A 25,584-nucleotide genomic window follows, 5' to 3' on the forward strand; every position below is an offset into this window, starting at 1 on the left:
TTCTTAAATTATAAAATTCCTATCATATATAAAGATTCATATATAAGTAGCTTGTATCTCGATCAAATAATTGGTTTACATTCGTTTTGTAAAAATACCCAACGTTATAAATGTGTCATGCATTGATGGAAACTCCCATATTTTTATTTTTCGTTTAGCAATAAAACTAGATTAGATTTTTTTATAGAATACTGTCGCTTTCCCTTTTTCAAAAATCAAAGCAAACGAATAAAGTAAAGTAGCTTTAATACAGCCATATGTAGGCATAATAATCACAGCAACTATGAAATTTCTGGATATGATCATGATTAACGTAATAATAATTATACGTTCATATAACATGAAATATTATCATGTACTTAATTTTCAGAACATTCGCTATAAAGTAAGAGAATTGGCAACACTGTTTGTTAGTTAGTTAGGGTCTCTCTCTCTCTCCCTTTCTCGCTCGCTATCTCTCTCTCACTCACTGTGACTGTGTCACGATCAGTTTGCGGTATTGACGTATGCACGTAATTGTTGTAAACCGCAACAACAATCAATAACCAGGCGTCAGCATAGCTGAACGTGTTTGGTCACCGCTGCGCACTCGAAGGTTGCTCCCAGCTCAAGCCCAGACTTAGACTCAGACTCAGACTCGAAGTGAACCCAACCCCTAAGCTCGTATTAATCCCCATCCCATTTTCCCACACACAGTGTCATGCCATCGTTGAGGGCGCCAATGTGAGCATAGAGACAACAGCGGAACAATCGACGCTTTATATAAGCGACATCTCGGCCGATGACAGTGGCAAGTACACGGCGGAAGTCATGAACGATTACAGCGTGGAGGCAGCCGCCGCTTCAGTGGCCGTCGAGGGACCCCCGGAGCCGCCCAGTGGTCAGCCCAGCGTATCGCTTGGACCCGATCGTGTAGCTGTGGCCTGGTGTGGACCGCCCTACGATGGCGGCTGTATGATCACGGGCTTTATGTGAGTACAAATCGATATATCGTAAAACCTCAACTAATTCCCACAATCTCTTACAGCATTGAGAAGCAGGAGATTAATCCTACGGACTGTGATAAGGACTGGCAGCAGGTGGCGCGTGTCGTGGACACTTTGGCCTACACCGTCAAGAATCTGCAGCCACAATTGCAGTACAGATTTCGTGTGCGTGCAGAGAACATACATGGACGAAGTGCACCTAGCCAAGTCAGCGAGCTGGTGCAGATCACGCGTCCAGCAGCCAGTGCAGCAAATACAGACACAGAAACCACAAGTGCGCTGAGCAGCATTAGCGTGCAATCTGGCGGCGATTTCAAGTCACGCTTCGAGATCATCGAAGAGCTGGGCAAGGGACGCTTTGGTGTGGTCTACAAGGTGCTGGAACGTGCACAGCCCGAACAGCAGCTGGCCGCCAAGGTGATCAAGTGCATCAAGTCGCGCGATCGCCAAAAAGTACTCGAGGAGATTTCTATCATGCGTTCGCTGCAGCATCCCAAGCTGTTGCAACTGGCAGCATCCTTTGAGAGCGCACGCGAAATTGTCATGGTCATGGAATAGTAAGTATTTCCTTTACTTTAGTTTGCCATCAGCTAAAGTATATTATCACAATCCCTTACAGTATTACCGGAGGCGAGCTCTTTGAGCGCGTGGTTGCCGATGACTTTACGCTGACGGAACTGGACTGCATTTTGTTTTTGCGACAGGTGTGCGAAGGCGTTGCCTACATGCACAGCCAGAGCGTGGTGCACTTGGATCTGAAGCCGGAGAATATTATGTGCCATACGCGCACAAGCCATCAAATCAAGATCATTGACTTTGGTCTCGCCCAGCGACTGGACACCAAAGCACCGGTGCGTGTGCTCTTCGGCACACCGGAGTTCATACCGCCAGAGATCATTAGCTACGAACCCATCGACTTCAAGTCGGACATGTGGAGTGTGGGCGTCATCTGCTACGTGCTGTAAGTGAAGGAAAATAATTACACCCCTTTCTGTTTTTAATCTCTACATATTTTCTTCTTACAGCCTCTCGGGTTTATCGCCCTTCATGGGCGACACGGATGTGGAAACCTTCTCGAATATTACTCGCGCTGATTACGACTTCGACGACGAGGCCTTTGACTGCGTGTAAGTATCTTTAAATATTTTATAGCTTTACGGATTTGTTTCAAACTGTCCGGTTCTTTTTATAGCTCACAGGAGGCCAAGGACTTTATCTCGCAGCTGCTTGTGCACCGCAAGGAGCAGCGTCTGACTGCCCAGCAGTGCTTGGAGTCCGAGTGGTTGTGTCAGCGCCACGACGAGAATCTCAGCAACAACAAGATCTGCACGGACAAGCTCAAGAAGTTCATCATACGCCGCAAGTGGCAGGTGAGTTGAAGCATAAAAGTGTTTGTTGAAAAAAGCCCGCTAATACCTAACTGCTGCTTCGTTTTATGTTCGTACTTAACCCCCATTGCCTTGCTTGATCCAATGCTTTGCTTGCTGCTCGCTTGTCCAGAAAACTGGCAATGCTATACGCGCTCTGGGCCGCATGGCCACGTTATCGGCATCGCGTCGAAACTCTGCGATTGCCATGGGCGCCTGCAATAGTCCGCGTCCCTCCATCTCAGGGCTGGGGATGCTGGCCACCGCGAATGTAAGCAACCCACAGCAGATGGCTTCGCTGAACGAGGAGGAGGATGATTTCAGCGTGGAGTTGCCGCACTCCGCAGTGGACAAACGCAAGTCGACGAATGTTCTTAAACTGCGCGACAAATCGCAGTGCAGCGAACGCAGCGATTCCGGTTATAGTGAATGCTCTAATGGAAGCCTAGGAGCACAGGAGACACTACTCCTGACGTTGGCAAAGAGCAAGCTCGAGCAGATTGCCAAGGCAAACAACGAGCACACAGATCCAGCGACGAATACGCTGCCAGGCAATGTGCCCGCATTGGAATTACCAGCCAAGGGTGAACCCATCATGCTGTCCGACTTTACAAACACGATCAAGATGCGCAAGAAATCGCTGGAGGATAGCTGTGCACGCGAAAAGCTGAAGCCGCATGGCAAGCTCATGTGCGATTCAAAGTTGAAGGTGTCGCAGCTGAAGCATCGCTTCCAGCAATCGAGTGCAGCTGCTGCATCCGGCAAACCACCACCAGCTGCTACTGCTGCTGCCTTGAGCAACAAGGTTGCCAAGGTTGCGAGTGTGGGACACATTAGTAAACGTAACCACTTTGCTTGCACCTTGCGTAATCACATTCGCTATTCATTAATGTACTTTCTCTGTCTCTCTCTCTCTTTTTATATTGTTGTTTAGTGTCAACTGTCGCCACTAAAGCGCGACCAACACAAACCCAATCGATGCCCAGTTCACCGCTGCCCCAACGCGCTGCAACGCCAACGCGGCTGAGCAGTCGCGTCCGCGAGACAACCGAGCGTCTTGCCCAACAGCACACGGTGGCCAGCGCACAGCGGCACAGCAGTGGAAATGGCAATGGAAATGGGAAGGGAACAAATCACGAGTCACGTGCGCGACATCTCATCAATCGATTCAACGAAACGAAACATATCACGTCCTAGCTGTCGAATGATTTCTTCTTGATGCAAGCTCTACGTTCTTTTCTTTTATTGTTAAAAAAATATTACGATTATATGTTATCATTATTGAAAATGTGTACAATGTGTTGGAGAAGCACAGCAAAAAGCCCTAGTACGAAACTCACTCTCGAATATCAATATTGTATCTCTTAAATACTACATGCATCCACTAGATGGATGCCAACTAATTGTAATTGTAATGCAAATCCGAATCCGAATCCAAAATGCAAAATGCAACCACATACATACAGCACACAATGGCACTTAGGCTAGACGAAGGCTACAATATTTAAATTATTTGTATCGATTTAATATATAATATATATTATATGCATAACTATTTACCATACTAATTAAAGTTAATTGTAACGAAGCCAGCGGGTGTCCTGGGAATCTCTAGAGGATCAACTAAACCTGGTCTCTTGTTTTTTGTAAACTGTGTCAACTGCGTCTAATACGTTAGTGTGTTGCCGTGTCTAATACTGTCTGTTGCTCCAGCGGCCTTAATCGCACCCAAAGTCCGCCTGAAGCACGCAGTGTGACGCGGAAGGTCTCCTCGGCGGTTGTCTTGCCGGGCACAGGGATCAGTTGATAGCTGCGCAGTAAACGCGATAGAATTGTCTTCATCTCGAGTATGGCAAAGCGGTTGCCAATACAGTAACGTGGACCAGCGCTGAACGGTAGGAAGGCACAGGAATGACGCTTCTCCACCTCTTCGGCGGTAAAACGCTCCGGCTTGAATTTGTGTGGTTCCGGGTAGATGTGCGGCAGTCGATGGGTGGAATACGGACAGATAAAGACATTGCTGCCTGCTGGCAAAGAGTGGCCACCCAGGCGCACCTCCTCGCCCAGCTGGCGAGCGATGACAGGCACACTGGGATACAGACGCAGCGACTCCTTGATACACATCTCCAGATAGCGCATCTCATGCAGATCGTTCATAGTTGGCGCCCGATTACTCTGGCCAAAGATGCGCAGGACTTCTTCGCGGCACTTGTCCTGACAATCCGCATTTTGGGTGAGCAGAAAGATGGTAAAGGCAACGGAAGCGCCCACGGAATCCTGGCCAGCAAGCATAAATGTGCACGCCTCGTTGACAATATCCTCCTCGGTGAAATCCTCATTGGCATCGGAGATCTCAATCATGGAGTCGAGCAGACATTTGCGTTCCACATTATTGTTGCCCGCCTCAGCCATGAGCTGGCGACGCTGCTTGATCATCATCCGGGTAAAATCGTTGAGACGCTTCTTCTGGTTGAGCTCATCGCTGGCCAGCGAGGTGAATTTATAGACGCTTTCAAAAAGCAGCCAAGGATGTAGGAAACGCGTGGGTATCATGAGTTTGCCCTTGCGGAACGGCGAGTCCTCCATCAGGCCCAAGCCCTTCTTCTTGATGGGCACACCAAGCACAGCCTCTGTGTTGAAAGAGATTAGTTAAGGAGCAGAGGGAAGAAGTGCATATTAATTGAGCTCACCATTGAGTATGTCAACCACGCAGTTGTTCATATAGTGAGCAATGTTGATGTCCTTGTTGATGGCGGAGGCATCGAGAATCTCGTTCAGCGATTGCGAAGCATCCACAAAGGTGTCAATAAACTTATAGAGCAGACTGTGATGAAATGCAGGCTGGATGAGCTTGCGATGAGTGCTCCACTTGGAGCCGCTGCTAGTGATCAAGCCCTCTCCCAGAAAATTGTGCATCAGCTTATAAAGAAAGACCTTGTTTGTGTGCTTCTTGGACGAGAGTATGACTTGCAAATCCTCCGGCTCGAGAACCACAAAGAATGGCAGAAATAGCACCCAAATGCGTATAAGCGAGCCATAGAGCGTAAAAGCGTTTGCGGCACGATTCTGCATCACTATAACAAGACAAACGGGGCGTATGCGTAATGTGACAGATTATAGAGCTAAGCAGTACTTACGATCCTTCTCTTTGATCAGCATGGTGTTACCAATCAAAGGCCACGATGGCGGTCCCTGAAGACGCAGCGAGAGCAACACTGATCTTAAATAAGACCATAGCTCTGAGTAGAATGTGTAGACGGTCAACAAGAGCGCGAGCAGAACGAGCACGCTGCACATCTCCAGCTTAGTGGCACGCTCCAACTGTAGACGAGGAATGAGAGCGGTTGAAGATGTTAGTTGTTGCAGTTAATTTATTTGCCAATTGGGTAGTTAAATTGCGGGTAAGTGCGTAAACTGTTTGCAAAAGCCACCAGTCAATTGGCCCTTTGAACGTCACTTGAATTTAATAGCCACACACTCACAAATAGTGAGTGCACAAACACACAGATATAAGCACATGCTGGCATGCGAGCGAGTGTGGAGACTAAACATCGTTATGGCCAACTCGTGCCGCAAGTGTCGTAAGTTTTTCGTCAACACTCATCAACACATCGCATCCATAAACTCGAAAAATGATCGAAAGTGCCTGGCAAAACGGTGTGAATTGTTTGGGACAACACGTCGCATGAGCGATATCGGCAGCTGTATGCTTTCGTCTAGGTTTTATACCGCACAACCCAACCCTAATGCGATATAATCAACAACAACACTCGCTCACACGCTCAAAATAAGTCAACAATCGAATGCAATGTGCTGCAAGGACGCCTCAATTGCACAGATACATTTACTAAAAAAACAGATACATTTGTATCTGTTGCCCTTTGTGCCGCTGTTGACAAGAATTCTCTCCATTCAGTACTAAACAACAAAGTATCTTGATTAATGATGATCACCCAAAATGTATCACTGACGCACGTTTTGTTTCTCGCCGTTTTTCCCAGCGTCTCACATCATCGCATTGTTCCATAAACTCGTAATGTGGCCGCCCGGTAAAAGCAATGCCAACCAATTTCGGAAATACATAAATACGAGCACTCACTCACCACATTGTCAAGTGTTTTGTGGCCCACAAACATACAAAACAAAATAAAACGCCAAAATTTTTAAATAAATTTCATAAAATAACAGGAAAGCAATAATATAATTAACTACCTATAAATAACAATTATCTAAATGAGTCTAAAAATAAAGAGGTGCGTTACGAAAATAACCAATTTGTTTACTTTGCTTAAATCAGCATAAAGTTATGCCTTATTCAATTGATATCTTCTGCCCGGTTTCTGCTGGATTTAAATTATGTAAATTAGTCAACCTACTGCTGATCCATAAAAATCATTTTTTGCGAAAACTTAATTAATACTTGTAGAAATTATATATATTATTTTAAGAACAACTTACTAATTAATGCACATTTATTTTTGGCTCTCAATTAATTGCTACACTCTTGTCTGGGCATGTATTTTGTTTACATTTTAATATATGCTCAATTAGAACTTGATGAATACATTTTTATTTTTATCCGACATGCGAATCAAGTCAAAACAAATTCATTTACGTCTGCAATCTTTTACACTTCTATATATTATTCTGTCGACGAGTCATCAACTTCTTCAGAAAATCATTATACCCAAAATGTCAATACACATTCACACATAGAGTTTACCACACAAGTTGGCAGATTCAGGGTCAATTTCCCATGGTATTGTTGTGTTATATTGTATTGTATGTGAGCTGCGAGTATTATCGCATAGTTCAGTTTTGTTTATAATGAAATCAAAGTCGCGTACAGGCCCAGCATGACAAATTAGTTATCAAAATATAAATATTACTAGCTTAGGGTGCATAACTTTCAAAATATGTGGCCAGAAAGCGAAAGTTGATGGGCATTTGATGCCACGCCCAGCACAAATAAACAACAACTACACAGCAACAGCAACAGTTGTAGCTGCTTCATACACATGTGATTGTTTGGTTCAATTGGCTTTATTTGCATAGCTGTCAAAATGCATTTCTTGTAAAGCACGAAAATAAGACGCGACTCGGCTGACTTCTGACTTGACAACCAACCTGTAGACAAGGCAACAAATACGCTTAAAAGAGACGAAAAAAACTTCAGCTAGAAGCTTACCAAAAAACCAGACAATAGAAAATGACCAAAAACAAATAAAACAACATTAGAACGATCCACACTAAAGCTCGTAGCCATCGGCCAACGCATTGGTGTTGGGATTGTGAAACAGACTGCGATCCCCGTTGCCCCAGGGGAAGCGTTTGTTGCGACGACGCATGTATTCATACTTGACGAACGGCTGTTGGGAGGCGATGTCCTTTTTCTCCTCATCGATCGAGCGATAGGCATTGATCATGCACAGGCCAACGATTGGTGTGGCCACCAAAAATGTGACGCGCTTCCACAACAGCGAGCCGGTGGCTTTCACACCAAAGGAAGGCATGTTAAAGTTCAACTGATTCAGGCCAGGACGTACATAGCGATCCCAATACTGCGACATTATCCTCGAGTTCCTAGTAATCTTCTCCGGTTTGAATTTATTTACAATTTTTTGTTATACTTTTTATATACGATTTCCTAATTCTCAATTTGTTTGTTATTCGAAATAAAGTTCTAGTCTTAGTAAAACATTCATGTACAGTCGAATCGGAAACAACTCGATTGAAAATTTCTCATTGGCTCGGCTCAACAAGTGTGGGATGTGGGCGTGGCCGACGCCTTCACATACAGTTTTTGTAATTAGGAAGTTTCAAGGGGAATGTTGTTGTTTTCGTTGTTGCTGTGGTCAGTGAAGCGAGTCTTCCGCTTTTTCTATCCATTTATCCAGCCATCCATCCATCTATCCATTTGTCTAACAATATACTAAGTACGAGTGTTTCTATCATAATCAGGTATCATAAGCACAAGTGGCAAGAGAGTTGGAAAGAGAGAATTCGCAGCTAACTGGCGTATTTACTCAACAATTCACACATATCCACTAATAAATGTACATGATTATTTCTTACTAATTCTATAAATTATCAGCAGCTTCTTTCGAACACTCTCGTACTCTCATGTATCCCCGAAAAAAAACACAAAATACATGGCCACCAAAATTTAACCAGTTTTTGCAATAGGCATGCAAAAAAATATATTTAAAAAGGCAATTGAATAATTAACTTGAATTCAGAATGATTTTAACTTAATATTAATATAAAAAGCTTACGCCATTTCTAAATTACGTTTTTAATTTTGGACCAATCCGACTCATTTGCATACTAATAATGCAATTAATTTTATTGAATTTCCATTTTTGGGGAGTTCTGACATAAATTGCATAATATACGTTTTTTAAGAGCTATTTTTATAAACATTTATAAATAGCAATTCTTGTCCTGCAATATTTAGCACTTTCATTTGTTTATGTCTAAATAAAATTATACGACATTGCTAAATTACGGGTTTCTTATTTGGCAAATCAACTTTATTCATATTGCACTTAATTTTATTCAATTTCCGTTTTGGGAAAAACTACTATAAATTAACTTTGTTTATATGTTATTTTGAGCTATTTTTGAAAGCACCTAAAAATAGAAATTATATTCTCAAACTTTGAGTACTTTCATTTTTTTACCCATCACTTTTACTTACAACTTTTTCCACAATCATCTTGTAATTTTATTTGTTTATTTATTTTGTTCCAAAAATTGTTACTTCACTGCACTATACAATGTTTTGCACAACTGTCTTTATAATGTCCTTAGAGCACACACATGCAGTGCCTAGCAGAAAAAAATAATCGACGCCCACTTAAGACACAATTAGTACTCCAAATGGCGAGTACTTGTTGGAAAAGGTTCCATTCACTCACGCCGAAAGTCGAATTTCAAATGGTGGATCTCCGGTCAGGCTGACGTCTATTTATAGGCGAAAATGCCCGAATACGTTGAACGCGATTTAAAGCGTGGTGTACGTGAAGTCGCTGCCTATGGAGATGTATCGAAAGAGTTGCCCCAACCCAAAGCACAATGTGAACTGTGGGAGATCACCACATACTACACACGAACATACATACTTATAATATAAGAATCTACTTAGGTGCTAAATAACCATAAGTAGGAAAAAAGATTGCGTATTAAAGACATCGAATGAAGGAATATTCAGCATATGTTTTTGGATAATTGTACTTATATGCCTTCAAATAGATTCTATGTTCTATAGGATTGTGTTATGCAAAGTGCTTACCTAAATGCGAAATTGTTTTTTTTTTTAGCTTTTGTGACAAAGTGTCCACTTGTGTCTAGAGTGGGAGCTTATTGATGGTCATTTGCACTGCACTTTCCATATTGAGTTAATCAGCTAAATATGTACACGGCTAGTTTAACCATATTAATGGAGATTACCCAGACCAGGTAGTAGAATCACGTTCCTATGTAGACAACATTGTCAGATTGAGGGAAACATCATTTATTCCGTGAAATTTCAATTTGTTGACTAAATAAAAACCTCGTTTATTTGAACATTCAAATTGAGCATACATTGCACATGGAAAATAAAAGTTTGCCTACTTTCGGGCTGACAGATTTACTAACAATTTGCTGCCTACATTGCGGCACAAGTTTTATTCTGACAAGGTGTGGATGTTTTTACAAAATGATCGGTATTAATAATAGATTAAAGACCAAATAGTTATCATTTGCAAGAAATGTAATCAAAAATATATTGTATTGCTAATTCCACCATCAATTTATTTACGATTACTTAATGGAATGAATGCCAGGCTTCAAACGTTTCCATTTTGCATTCTATCAAATACACTTTGTATTTGAAAGATCACTGCTAATTTTATGCTTGCCTTATAAATAAAAAAAAATCCTCCTTTTTTATACTAATAAAATATATTGAAGCCAAGTTTATGATTATAAAATGCTTGTTTTTATTTGTACATGAATGAAATGTTAAAAAATATTACGTATACGTATGACCTGAACAAATAAAAATGAGAGGTACGTAAAGTGGATTAAAATACAACAATATCTCTTGTCCAATATGAATATGCATTTAATATTCCAAATAGCAATTAATGCTTGGTGCTGTTCAGTGCATGGTGCACCAGATCATCCAGTCCCAGTCTCAAGGAGATCCAATAGATAAGGCCTCCGATTATAAGCGTCTTGCAGATGCGATCCAAGACATACATGCTGTAGTATAAAAAATAAAATGCGTTAGATTATACACGACAGGCAGAGCATAAAAGCGACTTACAATCGTAGCTGTATGCGTGATTTGGGCAATGATGTGAGGGGTTCCTTCATTACATACTGACGTCCACCCAGAATGCTCATCTTCATGTACTCGTAATCATCCACATCGTTGGTATTGATTTTAAAGCTGTTGAAGTGATAAAAATGTTTATGAATATTGAGTTGCAGATGAAGGAATTCACAATACATGTTACGAAAGAAGTTGATGAACTATATTGATGGACAGATAGATGATGCTGTGCTCAAAAATATTGTCAATTCAAAACATGCTTCTTCTACTGGTAAGTACTTAAATGTACTACTTCATTATCAAATATTATGACATATAGTATGTCTAGTCACAGCATTGAGCGTACTTTTTGCGATCTTCTTCGGATATTTCCTGATAGATTTGTTGAAAATGCGACGACTTGAAATCCCAGTTACGTGTGGTAAAGAACTGCAGCACCTCGAGGCCAACTGAAATTTTGGTCTGCACGCGAACCATGCTGAAATATATTTTGGAATTGAATGAATGCTATGGTTGAGAGTTCGCGAGTTTCTTACAAGCGACGCTGTCCGAAGATGGTCAAGAGCAAGTCGATGCAATAGGCGGGCAGCCACATAAACATGATGACACAGAAGGTGTGATAGAGCTTGCTAGAGGTCATGTTGCCATCGGGATACCAGAGTCCCACCTCAAATGGATAAGCAAGGCCTAGTTCACGTCCCACATCCATCACCCATTTCCACGTGCGCTTCTTGGCATCTTCCACTGTGATATTATACACAGGCAGCTGCGCTGATCTGAAAATGAATATATGTATATAAGTCTTAGCTATGATATGACATAAGAGAGTGTGTAGCTTGCTTACTTTTGCTTTGTCAAACTGTTGTGATAGGGTATCAAAATGAGACCATTGACAGCTATGTCCACGGGCACCACCTCGGACTTGAGCTCTCCGTTGCAGATCATGGAGCGGATAACGCCTTTGCCGGCGCCAATCAGCACACCTGTGGGTCCATTCATATTGTCCACCCAGCCGGGCAGAGGTTCCGCCACAGCGGGCGTCACTGCGCAAGCGGAATACATGTTAGAAAAGCTCTAAGAAGCGTAACAATCTTAGCAGTTAATAACAAAAAAATACAGACATGCGATACAAACAACAATTGAGAGATGTGTACAACAAAACCTAAATGCATATATATTTATCTCGAATATGTTTAACAATTAAAGCTATTGACTACATAAATTCCTGTGACCACAAAAAAGCTAAAGAACTTTTAAGAAGAATCTAAAATAAAGCCAGGACTCCCGTCCATTTCATTAGATAGTAGAAAAAGAAGCCCACAATGAGCGTCTTGCAGACGATGTCGACGGCTTTTTGACTAGAAAAAGAAGAGAGTTTAGTAATTACTATAATCATTGTGTATTCTAGCCTGTTACATTTTCATGTGGAATCTCGCCTTGTCCAGATCCTCATCTTTCTCTTTAAGAATGTATCTGCGTGCGCCAAGCGCACCAACAAACATATATTCTTCTTCTGATTCCTTCACATTCATGTTCATATTGAAGCTGCAATAAGAGAGTAATTATAAGTCAGACAAGTCTCTCAGTAATTGAAACTAGATTACTCACATTTCTTTGTCCTGTTCGTTAAGATTGGTCCATAGCGAGGCAAAATTGTCGGAACGGAAAGTCCAAGCATTAAGCGTGAAGAATTGCAATACTCCCAAGCCAGTCGAGATCTTTTCTTGAACACGCAACATGCTGGAAAGGAAGGCAAAGAGTTAGATAAACTTATGATGACAATAATATGAAAACTTGATTAGGATTGTAGCAAAAGAAAGTAATCTTGTAACACGATTTTATTTCGTAGCTATTTTTTGAATTGCGTTAATTTAGAATTTCAATGTTACAATCTGTAACTTAAAAAGCCTCGAAATGAATATTTATCTGCTGATAGCAAATCTATCAATATGATGTACTCGGAGTACTCTAAGTTAAATTGAAACACCGTCATACTTACAAACGCTTTTGTCCGAGGATCAGCAGTAGAAAGTCGAGCAGATAAGCAGGCAGCCAGTGAAACATCATAACGTTGAAGTTGTGATAGAATTTGTTGGTGGTGACGCAGGGATCTGGATACCAGAGACCCGCATTAAAAGGCACCTGCTTATTGATGCGTTTGCTCATCTCGACAACAGTTCCCATTGTCATCTTGCGGTGATCGGCATTCGTTATGTTATAGACAGGAACATTGACAGGACGCTTAGCCTGCTTATTGAACTCGTAGGGTATCACGATGAGACCATTGATCGCATAGTCAACCGGTATGACTTCAGCCTTGTTCTCCTGATTCACCAACACAGAACGAATCACACCTTTGCCGCAGCCAATCATCAGTCCCGTGGGTCCATTTAGATTGTCCACCCAACCACCCAAGGGTTCATAGGCAGCAGGCGAGACTGTGTGAAGAGTTACGTATTAAAATTCGAGTCACACTCAACCAATGTCAATGGATTCTACATACCGAGGAAAGCCCAACATGATTTGCCGTTTCCATCAAAATTGTTGATGAACCGTAGCCAATTAGGTGTGAGTGTAAGTGTGAGTGTTGTGAATAATGAGTGAGTGTTTTAAAAGTATTCAAGTGGGTGAAGTGTAGAGTGTATAGTTGAGTAATTGAATTAGTTTAGGTGTTGTAAGTGGAAGAGAATGCATGTGAGTATTGTGAGGGTATTCATTTTATTCAATAGTGGAGTGGTGTAATTAGTGTTAATTTAGTGTTTAGTATTTTCTTTAAATTTTGGGTGTTGTATATATGTGTGAGCGCAAATGAATATATTGAGTGTATTCATAGCATTCACTTACGAGTGTGGGGTAGGGTAAGGGAGAGTTTTCATTGTATTCATAATAGGGCAGGAGTGGAGATTGTGTATAGTTGCGAATATATTCACTGTATTCATTATTGGAAATGTTTGGGGTAACAGGATATTAGGGACACATGAATATCGTGAGTGCATTCATTTGAGTGTGTATCTGTTTTGTGTGATCTGATTGTATACAATTTGGCTATTCGTCGTTGTTTGTTTGGACACTTAAGCAATACTAAACACTCGAACTCGCACTCGTTAAAGATATTCGAACCGTTTTATTCATATTTGATATTAGATATATTCATGGATAAGAAGATGGCTTAAATATAAAAATAAAATTCAATGACGTTTTGTACCCAACAAAGCGAACCTAAGCAACAATCATAAAGCGCGCAATTACTATATTTATTTAACTTGGCTAACTGCATTCGTTAACGTGGCTAAATAATTCACACGCCCACAAGGCGTGACAGCAGCCCGAATGTCCAGTAGCCCAGGAAACCCACGATGATCACCTTGCACGCACGATCCAGGATATACATGCTATAAGTTTGTAACGCCAAGAGAACGAGAGAGGAAGAAAGAAAGAGAGGGAGGGGAAGGAGTAAGAAGAAGTGAATATTTTCAAGCAGTATTCATTCGATTCATACAGCATAAGCTGGCGTCGAGCACGCGGCAGAGAATCGGGTGACTCCTTCATGAGATACTGTCGACCGCCTTGGACACATGACTCGATGTACATGGGAATCGTTTCCTCGGGATCCATGTCCATGTTAAAGCTGCACAAGACATATTAATGCTGAGTACTGCGTTTGACCAATAGATGGCGCTTACTTTTTCCGATCCGTAGCGTTCATCATGTCCCAGAGCGAAGAGTAGGCATCGGACTTAAAGAACCAGGCGCGCATCGTAAAGAACTGCAAAACCTCCAAGCCTACCGAGATGCGATTCTGCACACGTATCATGCTAAGGGTCACGACGAGGGAACGATGAGGAAGGGAAAGCATTATGATTGCGGTACAGTTCAGACGACGCGATCGAACCCAAACAACTTACAAACGCTTCTGGCCGAGTATGAAGAGCATGAAATCAATGACATAGGCGGGCAGCCAATGGAAGAGCAGCACATTGATATTGTGATGGAATTTATTGGTCGTGATGCAGCCATCGGGATACCAAAGACCCGCCTCCATCGGATACTGATAACCGATCTTTTTGCTCATCTCAATCACCTCGCCCCACTGCATCTTGCGATGATCCGCGCACGTTATATTGTAAACCGGCACATCCACCGGACGTTGCTGCTGCGTCACAAACTGATACGGGATGACGCACAGTCCATTGATGGCATAGTCCACCGGTATGACCTCGGACTTGTGACGCGTATCGATGAGCATGGAGCGTATGACGCCCTTGCCGGCACCCACCATCAAACCCGTGGGTCCATTCAGATTATCCACCCAGCCAGGCACGGGCTCGTAGGCCGATGGCGAAACTGCACAGGAAATTTATGCATCAGATTCGCAGTTGCGAGGAGAGAAGAGCATTTCTCTTACAAGAGAACAGCAGCAATAGCTGGAGCAACAAGAGCAGGCAGCAGCTTGGACAGCGTGGTTTAAGCGTGTTGTAGACTGAACTGAGCAGTGGGCTGAGGTGTTGTTGAAGGTGTGGGAAGAAGCCAGAGTGGAGCTGGAGTACAAGTGAATTCTTGGCGTGCTTAAGCTGCGGGACAATTGGCAGCAACAGATAAGGCGAAGGAAAGTGGCGTGTTTTGAATTCTCATTTGTTTTTGATTATTGACATTTGTTTTTTCCGGGACTTGTTTTTATTATGTTTACAGTTTTCAAGACAATTGGCGGCGGCAGACAAGGCAAGCAGAAGCGGTGTGTTTTCTTTTATTCACTTTGATAATTTTCATTTTCTTTTCCTTGACTTGTATTTAGTTTCTTTGCAGTTTCAACAGCAGGAGAGACAAGGCGGAAAAAAGTGTATAGCATTTCGATACCTCATTTATAGTCCATTATTTTATGTTTTTTTTTCTAGAATTTTTAGTGCTTAAGCTGCAGGATACTTTGGCAGTTAAACCTTGAGCTAGAGGCAAGAGGCGTGGCAAGTTTTCAGAGGTCGTGGCAAGCTTCTGGTTTGTTGTCGTGGTGCGTATTTTAAGTGGGCGTGGTTTGCTTGCATTAGTTGGCTTTGTTTTCATTTATATTGCTAGCTTGATTTTGAAGTTTAGTTAGCAATTGCTGCAAATTGTACTCAACTTCAATTTCATGCTCATTGAACTTTTTGGTCAATGACGACGACGACGACGGCGATGTCTTCAGTGTGTGTATTTGTGTGTGTTGGTTGTGCGTGTATCTGTGTGTAGTTTTGAGGAGTACTTAGCGTGTGCAAGCAAGTCCAAAGTCGCAGTTAAAGAGCATTTGGATAAAGCGCAGCAGGGAAAGATAGTTATGGCACACTTCCTTGACATACAGATACATTTACATTTACAGATTGAGATACGCACACATAAAGCTTAAGAGATACATTTAGAGTAAGATTCACAGAGAGCACATGAGAGACACAAATAAAAAAAATGAGACATATTGCATATACACGTTCAGATACATTTAAAGCTAAAAAATACATATACATTTGCAGCTAAAAAAATAAAAATAGACCTAAAAAGTTTCGCATAAATGTAGTAAACAACAAGAAATGACGGGAAGCGCGTCGTAAAAATAAAGAAAGAGTGTCAATTAGCTGCACATAAAAGACGTTCGGCCACACCCACAAGAGAGATAGAAATCTTGAGTTTGGCTTTCGATTGGGCAACCGAAAAAATAACTTGGCCTAAACTGTTGGCGTCAAAATGTTGCCAAACCCAACATTTTGCGGCTCGCTAAATGAGTTGAACTCAACGAACTTTACTTTAACGCGCTTCGCTGTCAAAGTCAATCAATTCATCAATATGTAAACACATATCACATAGTCTTTGTCTATGTCTATTCGTTGTCGTATTTGTAAAGCTATTGCGGAATTAAGTTCACTTTGCTAATTTTTTTGGCTCTTTGCCAACTTATGACAAGTTCAACATAGGCCAACACAATGTTTGTGAAGTATTAGCGCATTCTTGAGATGCATCTAATAGACTTTTAGACCTGTCTGACTATATAACATAGTTGACTGTCTAATGAGTTGTAACTGGGTAATGCCAACTTTAACTGACATACTAAAAGCCAATTTGCCAATCCATCAGACTTTTAAAAAACTTTCAAGAGTTGCCTTCAGCTAGCTTTTAAAACATCACTTCATAGCATATATTATATTCTTTAAGACTATTCTATTCTATTATATATAATAGCATCGTATTATTGAAATTAAAGCATAAATATATTCTTAAAACCAAATGCAAATTGTCTTATAGCTTAGGACATTGACATGCGAAAAAATTGCGTTAAATATTTATAATTTAATGAGATGAATAAATTACTGAAGTGCGTCAAACTGTTCGCAAAAGGAGTTCAACATATGCAAATAATTTATTTTTTGCACAACTATCTAAATTGTTAGCGAAACTGGCAAAGAAGTTTTCGCATTTAAGGCAAATTTCAAACTAGTTTAATTAATATGTAGTTCGAATATTTATGGAATATAGACACATACAATTAATAAAACTACATATGAATACATATATATACGTCTACTGAATGACTCAGAAACCAATTAGTACCGCATAAACAAATTGTCTCTAAGACAACTTATATTCTATTTTTAGATTTGAACCTACAAGCAATATAATAAATGAGGATTGCCCAAAAAAGCAAATCAACAATTCTACAATAAATTATAAATCTAAAACTTCTAAAACTGTTTCCTTTCTATAACAATCTGTAGAGTAATGAAATAATACTGAAACAAACAAGTTAGCTTCAAAAGTCTTTCACATCTTAAATTACAACAACTTTTTATAACTCTCTCAGTTCCTGCTTAGCTTTTACTTTACTTCCTTATGGATATCAGTTACAGCTGGAATAAGCGAAGCGCACAGTTTCTGATAATTAACTTTCTCAAAATGATAAACAGCCCAGCTGCAGTTTGCAACTATCAAATATATTTAATGGGGTCAGCCTTCGGGGGTTAGCTTGCTCAATCCGACAAACTGGCAATAACTTTGCATAATTCATGGAATGATATTTCATTCCCCCCCTTCAGAAATTCAATTGCCAAATGCAGTCTGCAGTGGGATTAGGCCATAAATCAACTGTATATATAAAAAGGGGGAGATTGCAGCTGGCAAGGCAAATTAATTGGTCAAGCGAAAAGGCGGAGGATTAGAGATGATTTTTAATGTCGACAGCGCGCACATAAAAACATTTATATTTATAGGCAAGAGTGTACATAAAAAATGGTAATAAATATAGCCAAAAAAAGGAAAGCGAAGCAACAAAGCAAGCGAAGGCATCGCAGCCTCAAGACACCGAGGCAGCAGATGATGGCTAAAAGAAAAACCCGATTGACTTGAAAAACTTACCAATGCTTGGCCTGGCGATGATCACCGGCATCGTTTCGTAATGATCGCGCACTAGGATCTCGGCCAGACGCTTCGAGTAGGTATAAGTATTGGGATGTGGCTTCAGCAAATCAGGCGTAATCGCATCCAGAGTCTTCACATCCATCCATTCGGCCAGACGCATGAGATCCTCGGGCTTGTGGGGGAACTCATAGACCTTCTCGTACATCACTTCCTGATCGCAGTTGCAAAAGGCTGTCGAGAGATGCACAAACGCTTCCAGCTGCTTCATCTGCTTGGCCACATTGAGGGCACGCTGTGTCCCCAGCAGATTCATGTCAATGGCATCGCGTAGATTGCCCTCGAGCTTCAGCGTGGCCGCCATGTGGAACACAATGTTAGTGTTGTCCACCACATGCTTCAAGCTGTCGCCACTCAAACCCAGCACTAGTAAAGAAAGCCAAAAGTTAGTTACAGATTCAGAGTTGAGAACAATTTTTACTTACAATCGTAGGTCACATCGCCCTGATAGATGGTCACCTTCTTCAGCATCTCGGGACGCTCGTCTCTGATGCGCTGAAAGATCGGCAGCTTGAACATCTCCTCGAGACGCGATTCGGGCGCCTTGCCGCGCTTGGGGCGGCAGATGATGATGACCTCCTTCAATGAGTGACACGAGTAAAGCAGCTTCTCCAGCAGCACTTTGCCCATGAATCCGGAGGCACCCGTGATGAACACGGTCTTGTCCTTGTAGAACTCTTGTACTGGCGATAGATCAACCATCTTGGTGCTGCAAGCGAACAAAGGGAAACAAGTTGGAAAACTATAATTGACGAACTATTTTTAGCAAAAATTTATAAAGAATCTTATTCATTTATTTATCAACTTAAATATTAAAGTAAATATAAATATATTTTCTTTTTTATGCATATATTAAAAGCTTCATATACATATCTATTATTATAAATTGGAACTTCAAAGGGTATCTATTTTAAATTATTATTTTATTATTTATATATTAAATACTAAAAAAAAATCAATGAAATATATCAGCCTGTTGATGCGAGCGCATTATGCAGCTTTTCTCACATTGAGAACTTGTGTATAAAACTTATTTATAATAATGCTCTTTTTAACAATAAATATAGGTTAAAAAAAAATTATTTTTGTCATTTATTTATGGAGTTATTTACAGCTGTGTGATAGAATCAAAAATATATAATTGTTTAATATTTTTTCCTTTATTATTCACACGCTAAATGTATGAATTCAAATTTTAAAGCTGCTTATTTATTTTTAAATTTTTGATTTGGAGAAACACATAAATAAATTATAAAACAGACTTAATCAGACTTAATGAACAGCTTCTATTAATAGGTTTTTATATAGTATATATGATAGATCGACAGATAAACAGCATCCAAGTCAACAGACTTGGCACTGTTAAAGAATACGTAATAAATTTATAGTTACGTCTATTAAATTCTCTTTGCTTTGCATAAAGCTATTAAATGTTGTTACCCGGCAAACGGGTATAAAAAATAGAGCGAGAGCTGGAGAAAGAGAGAGGAAGAATGTAAGTTGAGGTTGCAACAGGCGTTGTGGCATTGCATTACACTCAAACGCGCAGCTCTCGGTTCGCAGCTTGTAGCCCACATTCCGTTCCAGTAGACAACAGCAGGTGTCGAAAGCTGTTGGCCCAAAACTGGAGCTAATTCTTAGCCACAATGTGAGCCAAGTTGCAGTAGCAGTAGCTGTTTGAGCCTGTTCAATTGAAACGGGTTTCAATTTTTGTGTGTTTTTGAGTTTTGATTGCGGCGTCGATTTCGCATTTCTTTGCATTTCAGCTTACGATTACGCAATGCGACGGGGCGAATGTCTGGACGGCTCGCTGATCACTTTAATAGCAATACACAATGGTAGCAACAACGACAACATCATCGACTAACAACTCGCAACTGGCGACCAATGGGCAGAAGCCATAGCCAGAAATACAGGAGGAGAGTCGAGACTAGATACAAACTGCTACTTTGTAGTATTGACACAGTTAAAGCAATAAAGCCGGACCACCAACACCCGTCCAACATGTCCGATGTTAGGCTTAATGGAAAAAAAATATAAAAAAAGAGTGTTGCAAGTGTTGCAAGCGGCAAGCAGCACGCAGCATGCAGCATGCCACAAGCTTGCAAAGTTTATCCCAAAAATTGCACAATGCAGATTGAAGTCGTAGTTGAAGTTGGAGTTGGAGTTGCAGCTGTAGCTGGAGTTGGGGTTGTACTCAAAGTTAAAGTTAGCTTGTTGTGCTTCATGTAATTTTTTTTTTCTTTTTTTTTTTTTGTTACACTTGGCCACATCTTGTCTACATTTTGGGCAAGCTTAAACCTCGTTTAAATCGTGCCACTTTGCCTCTCTTTATGGCCACTCCACAGCACAGCATTTTATGTACTGTCTAAGTTGCCTTGCTCTTTGGCCGCAACGTCGCTTCGTGACATTTCTAGACGGCCTCACTTTGAAAGTCGTTTGGTTTCGCTTTCAGTGAGTTTACCCTCCAAAAAAAGCTGTGTTTATGCAAATGAGGTGGTTCCCCGTACAAGAAAGGCAAAGAGAAGCGCTATTTTAAGGCATATCCAGTTTTTTAAAATAACAAGCAAATAAATTTTGAATGAAAGTGTGAAAAAATATAAACGAGTTAGATAATAAAATTTTATATTTATGCTCAGCACACTTAACAAGAATATTCATTAAGAAGACTGTCAATCTTTGTATTTAAATTATCTATGATTAAGCTTAATTTAAGAAACATAAAGTTTGATTTAAGTATGATGTAGTTTATTTCCTATATCAAAAGTAAATTGTTCAAGTATTCTATATAAAATATTTATAAAAATTATACAAAAAAAAAAACATTTAAAATGCCGTGAATATTAATCTTTAAATTATATACAATTGAGCTTCATTTAAAGAGCGAAAAGTGTGATGTGTTTTATTGGCCATATCAAAAATAAATTGGTTACGTATTCTATATAAAATATTTATAAAAATTATAAATAAAAATCATTAAGAAGACAGTCAATCTTCGTCTGTAAATTATAAATTATTTAGCTTCACTTTTCTTATACATACAATAAGTAAATTAATTAAGTATTTGATAAAAAAAATATTTAGAAAAATTATCAAGAAAAATCATCAATATTCGAATCTTTGTTAACTATTATAAAGAGCGAAAAGTAAGCGAAAGTGATTAATATTCCTCATCAAATATTTATAAAAATGCTTTTAAGTGGCATCTGCTCGTCGTGCATTTGCAGCTTAAGCACTTTTACATTTGATAAATCGCACATTTCATGCAACACTGAACAAGTTTTTCGGCATTTCGGCTTTTTCGGTTTGTCACCATGTTGTCTATTTACCATAACACACACACACAAACAAAAAACAAGGCGTTGTACATCTGTCTAGCGATAGCTGTACATTATAAATAATAAGTATGCTATCTATAGCTGTATCAGTTTCTGCGAGTGTTTGTTCAGTTGAGCGATTAAGGAAAGTGTGCCCAACTGAATCGAGCCGAGGAAATGCGCTGTAATTGCGGCATGACGTTGCACAAAAATCTAAAGTCAGACTCAGTAGCTGATCTGTAAAGATGTGTGTCAATAAACAAGCGCGAACTAACGACACCTTGAACTACAACTGAAATCGTGCCAGTAGCCAACGAACTGCCGAGTTGTTTGTTGTTTTCTGATATTTGAACTTGGCTAATAACTAAGCTAAGCGACTGCAGTCGCAGAATGCACTTTTCACACTTGTCTCATAATTCATTGTTGTTTAACGTATCTGACAAATTGCTTCATTTCCATGTTTATTGCCAATTAAAGCACTGCGTCGCAAGAAGATGAAAATCGAGTCGGCGCAGCAAAGACAAAAGTCTGTGCAACTTGTGCAAGCTCGCAAAGTGACAGCTCCAATTCATTTGCAGCCGCAACTCGAACCGAAAAATCATAAGCATAACATACACACAGGCAGACAAATGTGGAAAATGCCAAAAACAAGTGGAAACAACAAGTTGTAATTGAAACTGAACAAAACACAAAAAAAAAAACACCGCTCAAAACGAAAAACTTAGGCAACGAACTTGCGCACTGTGCCATGCAATTTAATAACATATCTTTAGTGCCACAAGTGCTATCAACATGACAGCCACAACATGCAGATTGAGCCACTCATATATGTATATAGCTATATATATCGTCCAGTTCATTAGCATAGTTTAGACAGCAGTCAGGTTAATGGCTCACTAGAATCCATATTTGGCAATAATCTCGCACAAAAAAAGAAAAACACGTACTTATTGTTGACACTATTTATATACGAATTATGCATATATATAGTAATAGCAACGGTCAAGTCGATCATAATGCTAAGTGCATTAAAACTGACTTTTATTTCGACGACCTTGGATGGCAGTTAATTGAGGTTATGGCTCGTTTAATAAACCTTAAAAACAACACATAATATAAATGTGAAATTTAATACTTCTAGCTGGGGATCAACTCAATAACTATTTAGTTATAATTAAGACAAATACAGTGCATCACTTAATGTCCGTCTAACGACTTAATTATCATTGTTGAGGTTATGTCACGCTTCAAAATAGCCCGTTCACAATCCATCTAAATCAGTTTACGATTGTAACGTTGTTATCAAATACTAATGAGATATCGCTCGAAGCTGCGTTGTAAAGCTTCTAATCAAATATGCACGGCCTTGGCATGCGCCATTCTTGAGAGCCCTCAAATTAATGGATATTTGTCGAATCTGCTTAAATATTTACCAGCCTACGTTTAGCTGAGATGCTTTTCCTCATCTCTGAGTGTCTGTGTGACTGTTACTTGTCATCAAATATGCAGAGTCCATAGCTTGATTATATTGTCTTAGCTGACGTCGCGCCCTGTCCACAATATTTAATACACATATGAAAATGGCAAGTGTGTTTTAAACCGGTTTAATCAGTTGGCTGTAACACAAATGATGGCAAAAGTGTTGTTTACGTTTTGCAACTTTGCCGATGATGATGATGATGCTGCTGTCTACGAATAGAACTCCAAGCAGTAGGAGAAATATTGATACGAATAACGAATGAATATAAATGCGTTTGACCTCATTTCAAACTTGCCAAAAGAGTGCGGTCATTAAAAACAAAAAAAAAAAAAAAAAAAAAAACATCAAAACACAAAAATAAAAGCCATGAAATCAAACAAACTTTACAATCTATCAATATCTATGTATACATATGTGTGTGTGTATGTCTGTATCTCATCCCTTTAGGGGGTCTTATGGCATCTAAAAAATCGAAACAACCAAAAGCAAGCCGCAGACAACCGACAACCTCCAATGTTCGTATGTAAATAAGCTTAGAGTGATTGCCATTGACACAGAAGTGAAGAGAAACAAATACATTGGCAGGCACTGTAGATGGGGCGCGTTGAATTAGCCAAAATGGATCAAAAAAGTTAAATAATAAAAGTGGTATGAGAGTGGACAACTATAATATACCCTTTATTTATGTAATTAGAGTATTTTTCCATTAAAGAAAATTTACATAAGAATAAAACTCATATTTTAAAAAATTTACCCACTTTTTAAATTTAAAGCTTAAGATATGGAAAAATGTAAATCCAAAATTTCAAAATTTGTAATTCTTTATTATGATTGCTATTTGAATAAATAAATATTAAATGAAAATATCAATCAATTTACATATGATGTGTAACAATATTCACACACCTCTACTATTAATTTATTACAAAATGTAAATTCATTTTGTAAAACGATTATCAAACCCGTTATCTAATCGATAATTTATGGAAAAAAAAAGTAACCGGAAGTACTCAGAAATATGCCAACAGGCAGACGGAAGCGTTGTAAACTGAGATGAATGCCAAAGCTGGTAACTGATAGCATCGTTTAGCCAAAACTCGTCCCTGACCTGCAATTCTGCCTCCCTGACCTGAAGCGTGACCCGTGAATCGATGATGCAAAAGGTTAATGGTTGCATGGAAAATGTCTCTTGTTTTGTTTTGCTTACGCTTTTTGCTTAAGTTTTTGTTGTTAACAATTAATAACAGACATTATTACATTTCCAATTAAATGCTTCGCTGGGCAGCTAATAGCCACCAAAGTGTTTCAAATAGTTTATAGCATTTTTCTGTTGCGGTTTCTTTAAACATTTTTACCAAGACAATAAAATGAGCAGAGGTCACCAGACAATTGTTTAAAACTACACTTAGCAATAATATGAGTATCTCCTCCAGCTGGCGAAAAAAAACGGATACAACACTAAACTTGGCCAACATAGGTGGCACATAGGTGTTAGCCATTTTTGTGATGTGTGCAAGCGTTTTAATTACCTTTTGCAGTGCTTATTTATTTTATCGAGCTGTTGTTGTTGTTAATTAATTAAAAACGTGAAAAATTTCCAGCAACAAAACACGTTACACAGGCACACGTTAAGTAAAAAGAGACGAACGCGTCGACCAATAAATTCAAATGCCACGAGCACAACACGAGTTTTGTAAGTTAGTTATACAAAAATATATCTAAATTCGGAGCTAGGTGCTTGAAGCTGGAAAGCTTGGAGCTGGAGCAACTGACAGCTGCGGCGTTCAAAAGAAGACTGAACCGCGTTGGGCTGACGCTTGGCAATATGAATGGAATGGAACTGAACCGACTGCGGCTGAAGTCCGTGAGTTGAAAGTGAGTCTATTTATTAACTGGTTGGAGCATTGAGTCGGGATGTGCTTGTAGCATGCTTGTGACAGACTTGCTGCAATGCTGTTGCTGTTGCTGCTGCTGCTGCTGCAACACATAAACACCATTGGCTATTGGCTAGATGGCTAGATGGCTATTGGCTCTCTGTCTTGTTGGCTATTAGCTCTCACAATTTGCTTAGCAAATTCAGCGGAACTTTAACCAATTTAACGGTGCTGTCTCAACGCGCCAAAAGGAAGTTTTGCTACGGCTTTTACTCTGGAGACTAATTGCTAAGTTTGGCAACGTTCAAATGGTTCAAACACCAATGATGTATTTGCCTTAAACATATGCATTAACTATGCGTCTTTATGGACCACATAATGCATATTTATTTTTGGAAAATTATGCACAACGCATATGCGGGGGAAACAAAATTAAACAAAAATTTGCAAATATAATAAATCTGCTTTTGTTGTCATGTTGCTTTTTGTCTATGCGCTTACACAATACGCTTGCCGCATTTACATTTGTTGTTTTAACTTAATTATGCAATTATCAATATGTCATGCAAATTTTCGAACGGTTGCAAATTTGACCAACGACTTTGAGAGATAACTATAAACAAAAAATCCCCCAAACAAAATTAGGTATGCTAAACTTTAACCTACCAATCTTATGCTAATGTAAGCGTGTGATCAACAGGTTGTTGTCATTGCTGTTTGATTGGACCGCCAAAAAAAGTTGCAGTCGATAACCGAAACGAATATATTTAAATATAGCGTTGCCACCTGGCCCAGTTTGCTTTCATCGC

The 25,584-nt window shown here is 39.8% G+C and overlaps 4 protein-coding genes across 56 annotated transcripts in view; 1 reads left to right on the forward strand and 3 right to left on the reverse strand.

Moving 5' to 3' along the window:
- LOC117570425 (titin) overlaps nucleotides 1–3,908 on the forward strand; it is a 45,939-nt gene extending 42,031 nt beyond the window's left edge. For 49 of the 50 annotated variants that reach the window (XM_052006032.1, XM_052006072.1, XM_052006021.1 and 46 more), the window contains 7 exons: nucleotides 697–971; nucleotides 1,028–1,543; nucleotides 1,606–1,947; nucleotides 2,012–2,113; nucleotides 2,179–2,356; nucleotides 2,487–3,195; nucleotides 3,288–3,908. In XM_052006032.1, coding sequence (XP_051861992.1) covers nucleotides 697–971; nucleotides 1,028–1,543; nucleotides 1,606–1,947; nucleotides 2,012–2,113; nucleotides 2,179–2,356; nucleotides 2,487–3,195; nucleotides 3,288–3,550 — 2,385 coding nt within the window. In that variant the 3' untranslated portion in view covers nucleotides 3,551–3,908. The remainder of the gene's footprint in view (nucleotides 1–696; nucleotides 972–1,027; nucleotides 1,544–1,605; nucleotides 1,948–2,011; nucleotides 2,114–2,178; nucleotides 2,357–2,486; nucleotides 3,196–3,287) is intronic. The other variant, XM_052006045.1, reaches the window with a different exon arrangement.
- On the reverse strand, nucleotides 3,857–9,280 carry LOC117566558 (probable cytochrome P450 4aa1). Its single transcript, XM_034246100.2, has 4 exons — nucleotides 9,054–9,280; nucleotides 5,491–5,674; nucleotides 5,044–5,427; nucleotides 3,857–4,983 (listed from the first exon to the last, which is right to left on the reverse strand). Exons 1-4 carry the CDS (start codon nucleotides 9,069–9,071, stop codon nucleotides 4,028–4,030), a joined length of 1,542 nt encoding a protein of 513 aa, XP_034101991.1. The 5' UTR covers nucleotides 9,072–9,280; the 3' UTR covers nucleotides 3,857–4,027.
- LOC117570454 (cytochrome c oxidase subunit 6A, mitochondrial) lies at nucleotides 7,378–8,045 on the reverse strand. The gene is made up of 2 exons (XM_034252114.2): nucleotides 7,542–8,045; nucleotides 7,378–7,480 (listed from the first exon to the last, which is right to left on the reverse strand). Exon 1 carries the CDS (start codon nucleotides 7,921–7,923, stop codon nucleotides 7,603–7,605), a length of 321 nt encoding a protein of 106 aa, XP_034108005.1. The 5' UTR covers nucleotides 7,924–8,045; the 3' UTR covers nucleotides 7,378–7,480; nucleotides 7,542–7,602.
- Nucleotides 9,281–10,327: 1,047 nt separating the features above from the next.
- LOC117570435 (putative fatty acyl-CoA reductase CG5065) lies at nucleotides 10,328–24,700 on the reverse strand. 4 transcript variants are annotated; one of them, XM_034252091.2, is made up of 8 exons: nucleotides 24,431–24,697; nucleotides 18,530–18,813; nucleotides 18,045–18,470; nucleotides 11,521–11,719; nucleotides 11,213–11,452; nucleotides 11,023–11,154; nucleotides 10,668–10,793; nucleotides 10,328–10,603 (listed from the first exon to the last, which is right to left on the reverse strand). In XM_034252091.2, exons 2-8 carry the CDS (start codon nucleotides 18,804–18,806, stop codon nucleotides 10,483–10,485), a joined length of 1,521 nt encoding a protein of 506 aa, XP_034107982.1. In that variant the 5' UTR covers nucleotides 18,807–18,813; nucleotides 24,431–24,697; the 3' UTR covers nucleotides 10,328–10,482. The 4 variants fall into 4 exon arrangements, with proteins under 4 accessions (XP_034107982.1, XP_034107983.1, XP_051862047.1 ...); XM_034252092.2 differs by lacking the exons at nucleotides 10,328–10,603; nucleotides 10,668–10,793; nucleotides 11,023–11,154; nucleotides 11,213–11,452; nucleotides 11,521–11,719 and adding exons at nucleotides 11,742–12,034; nucleotides 12,093–12,221; nucleotides 12,285–12,416; nucleotides 12,676–13,114; XM_052006087.1 differs by lacking the exons at nucleotides 10,328–10,603; nucleotides 10,668–10,793; nucleotides 11,023–11,154; nucleotides 11,213–11,452; nucleotides 11,521–11,719 and adding exons at nucleotides 13,122–14,068; nucleotides 14,176–14,304; nucleotides 14,360–14,491; nucleotides 14,582–15,020 and having other exon boundaries at nucleotides 24,431–24,700.
- Nucleotides 24,701–25,584: the final 884 nt, after the last annotated feature.

This window comes from Drosophila albomicans, chromosome 3, assembly GCF_009650485.2.
Source record: "Drosophila albomicans strain 15112-1751.03 chromosome 3, ASM965048v2, whole genome shotgun sequence".
Classification (NCBI taxonomy): Eukaryota; Metazoa; Arthropoda; class Insecta; order Diptera; family Drosophilidae; genus Drosophila; species Drosophila albomicans.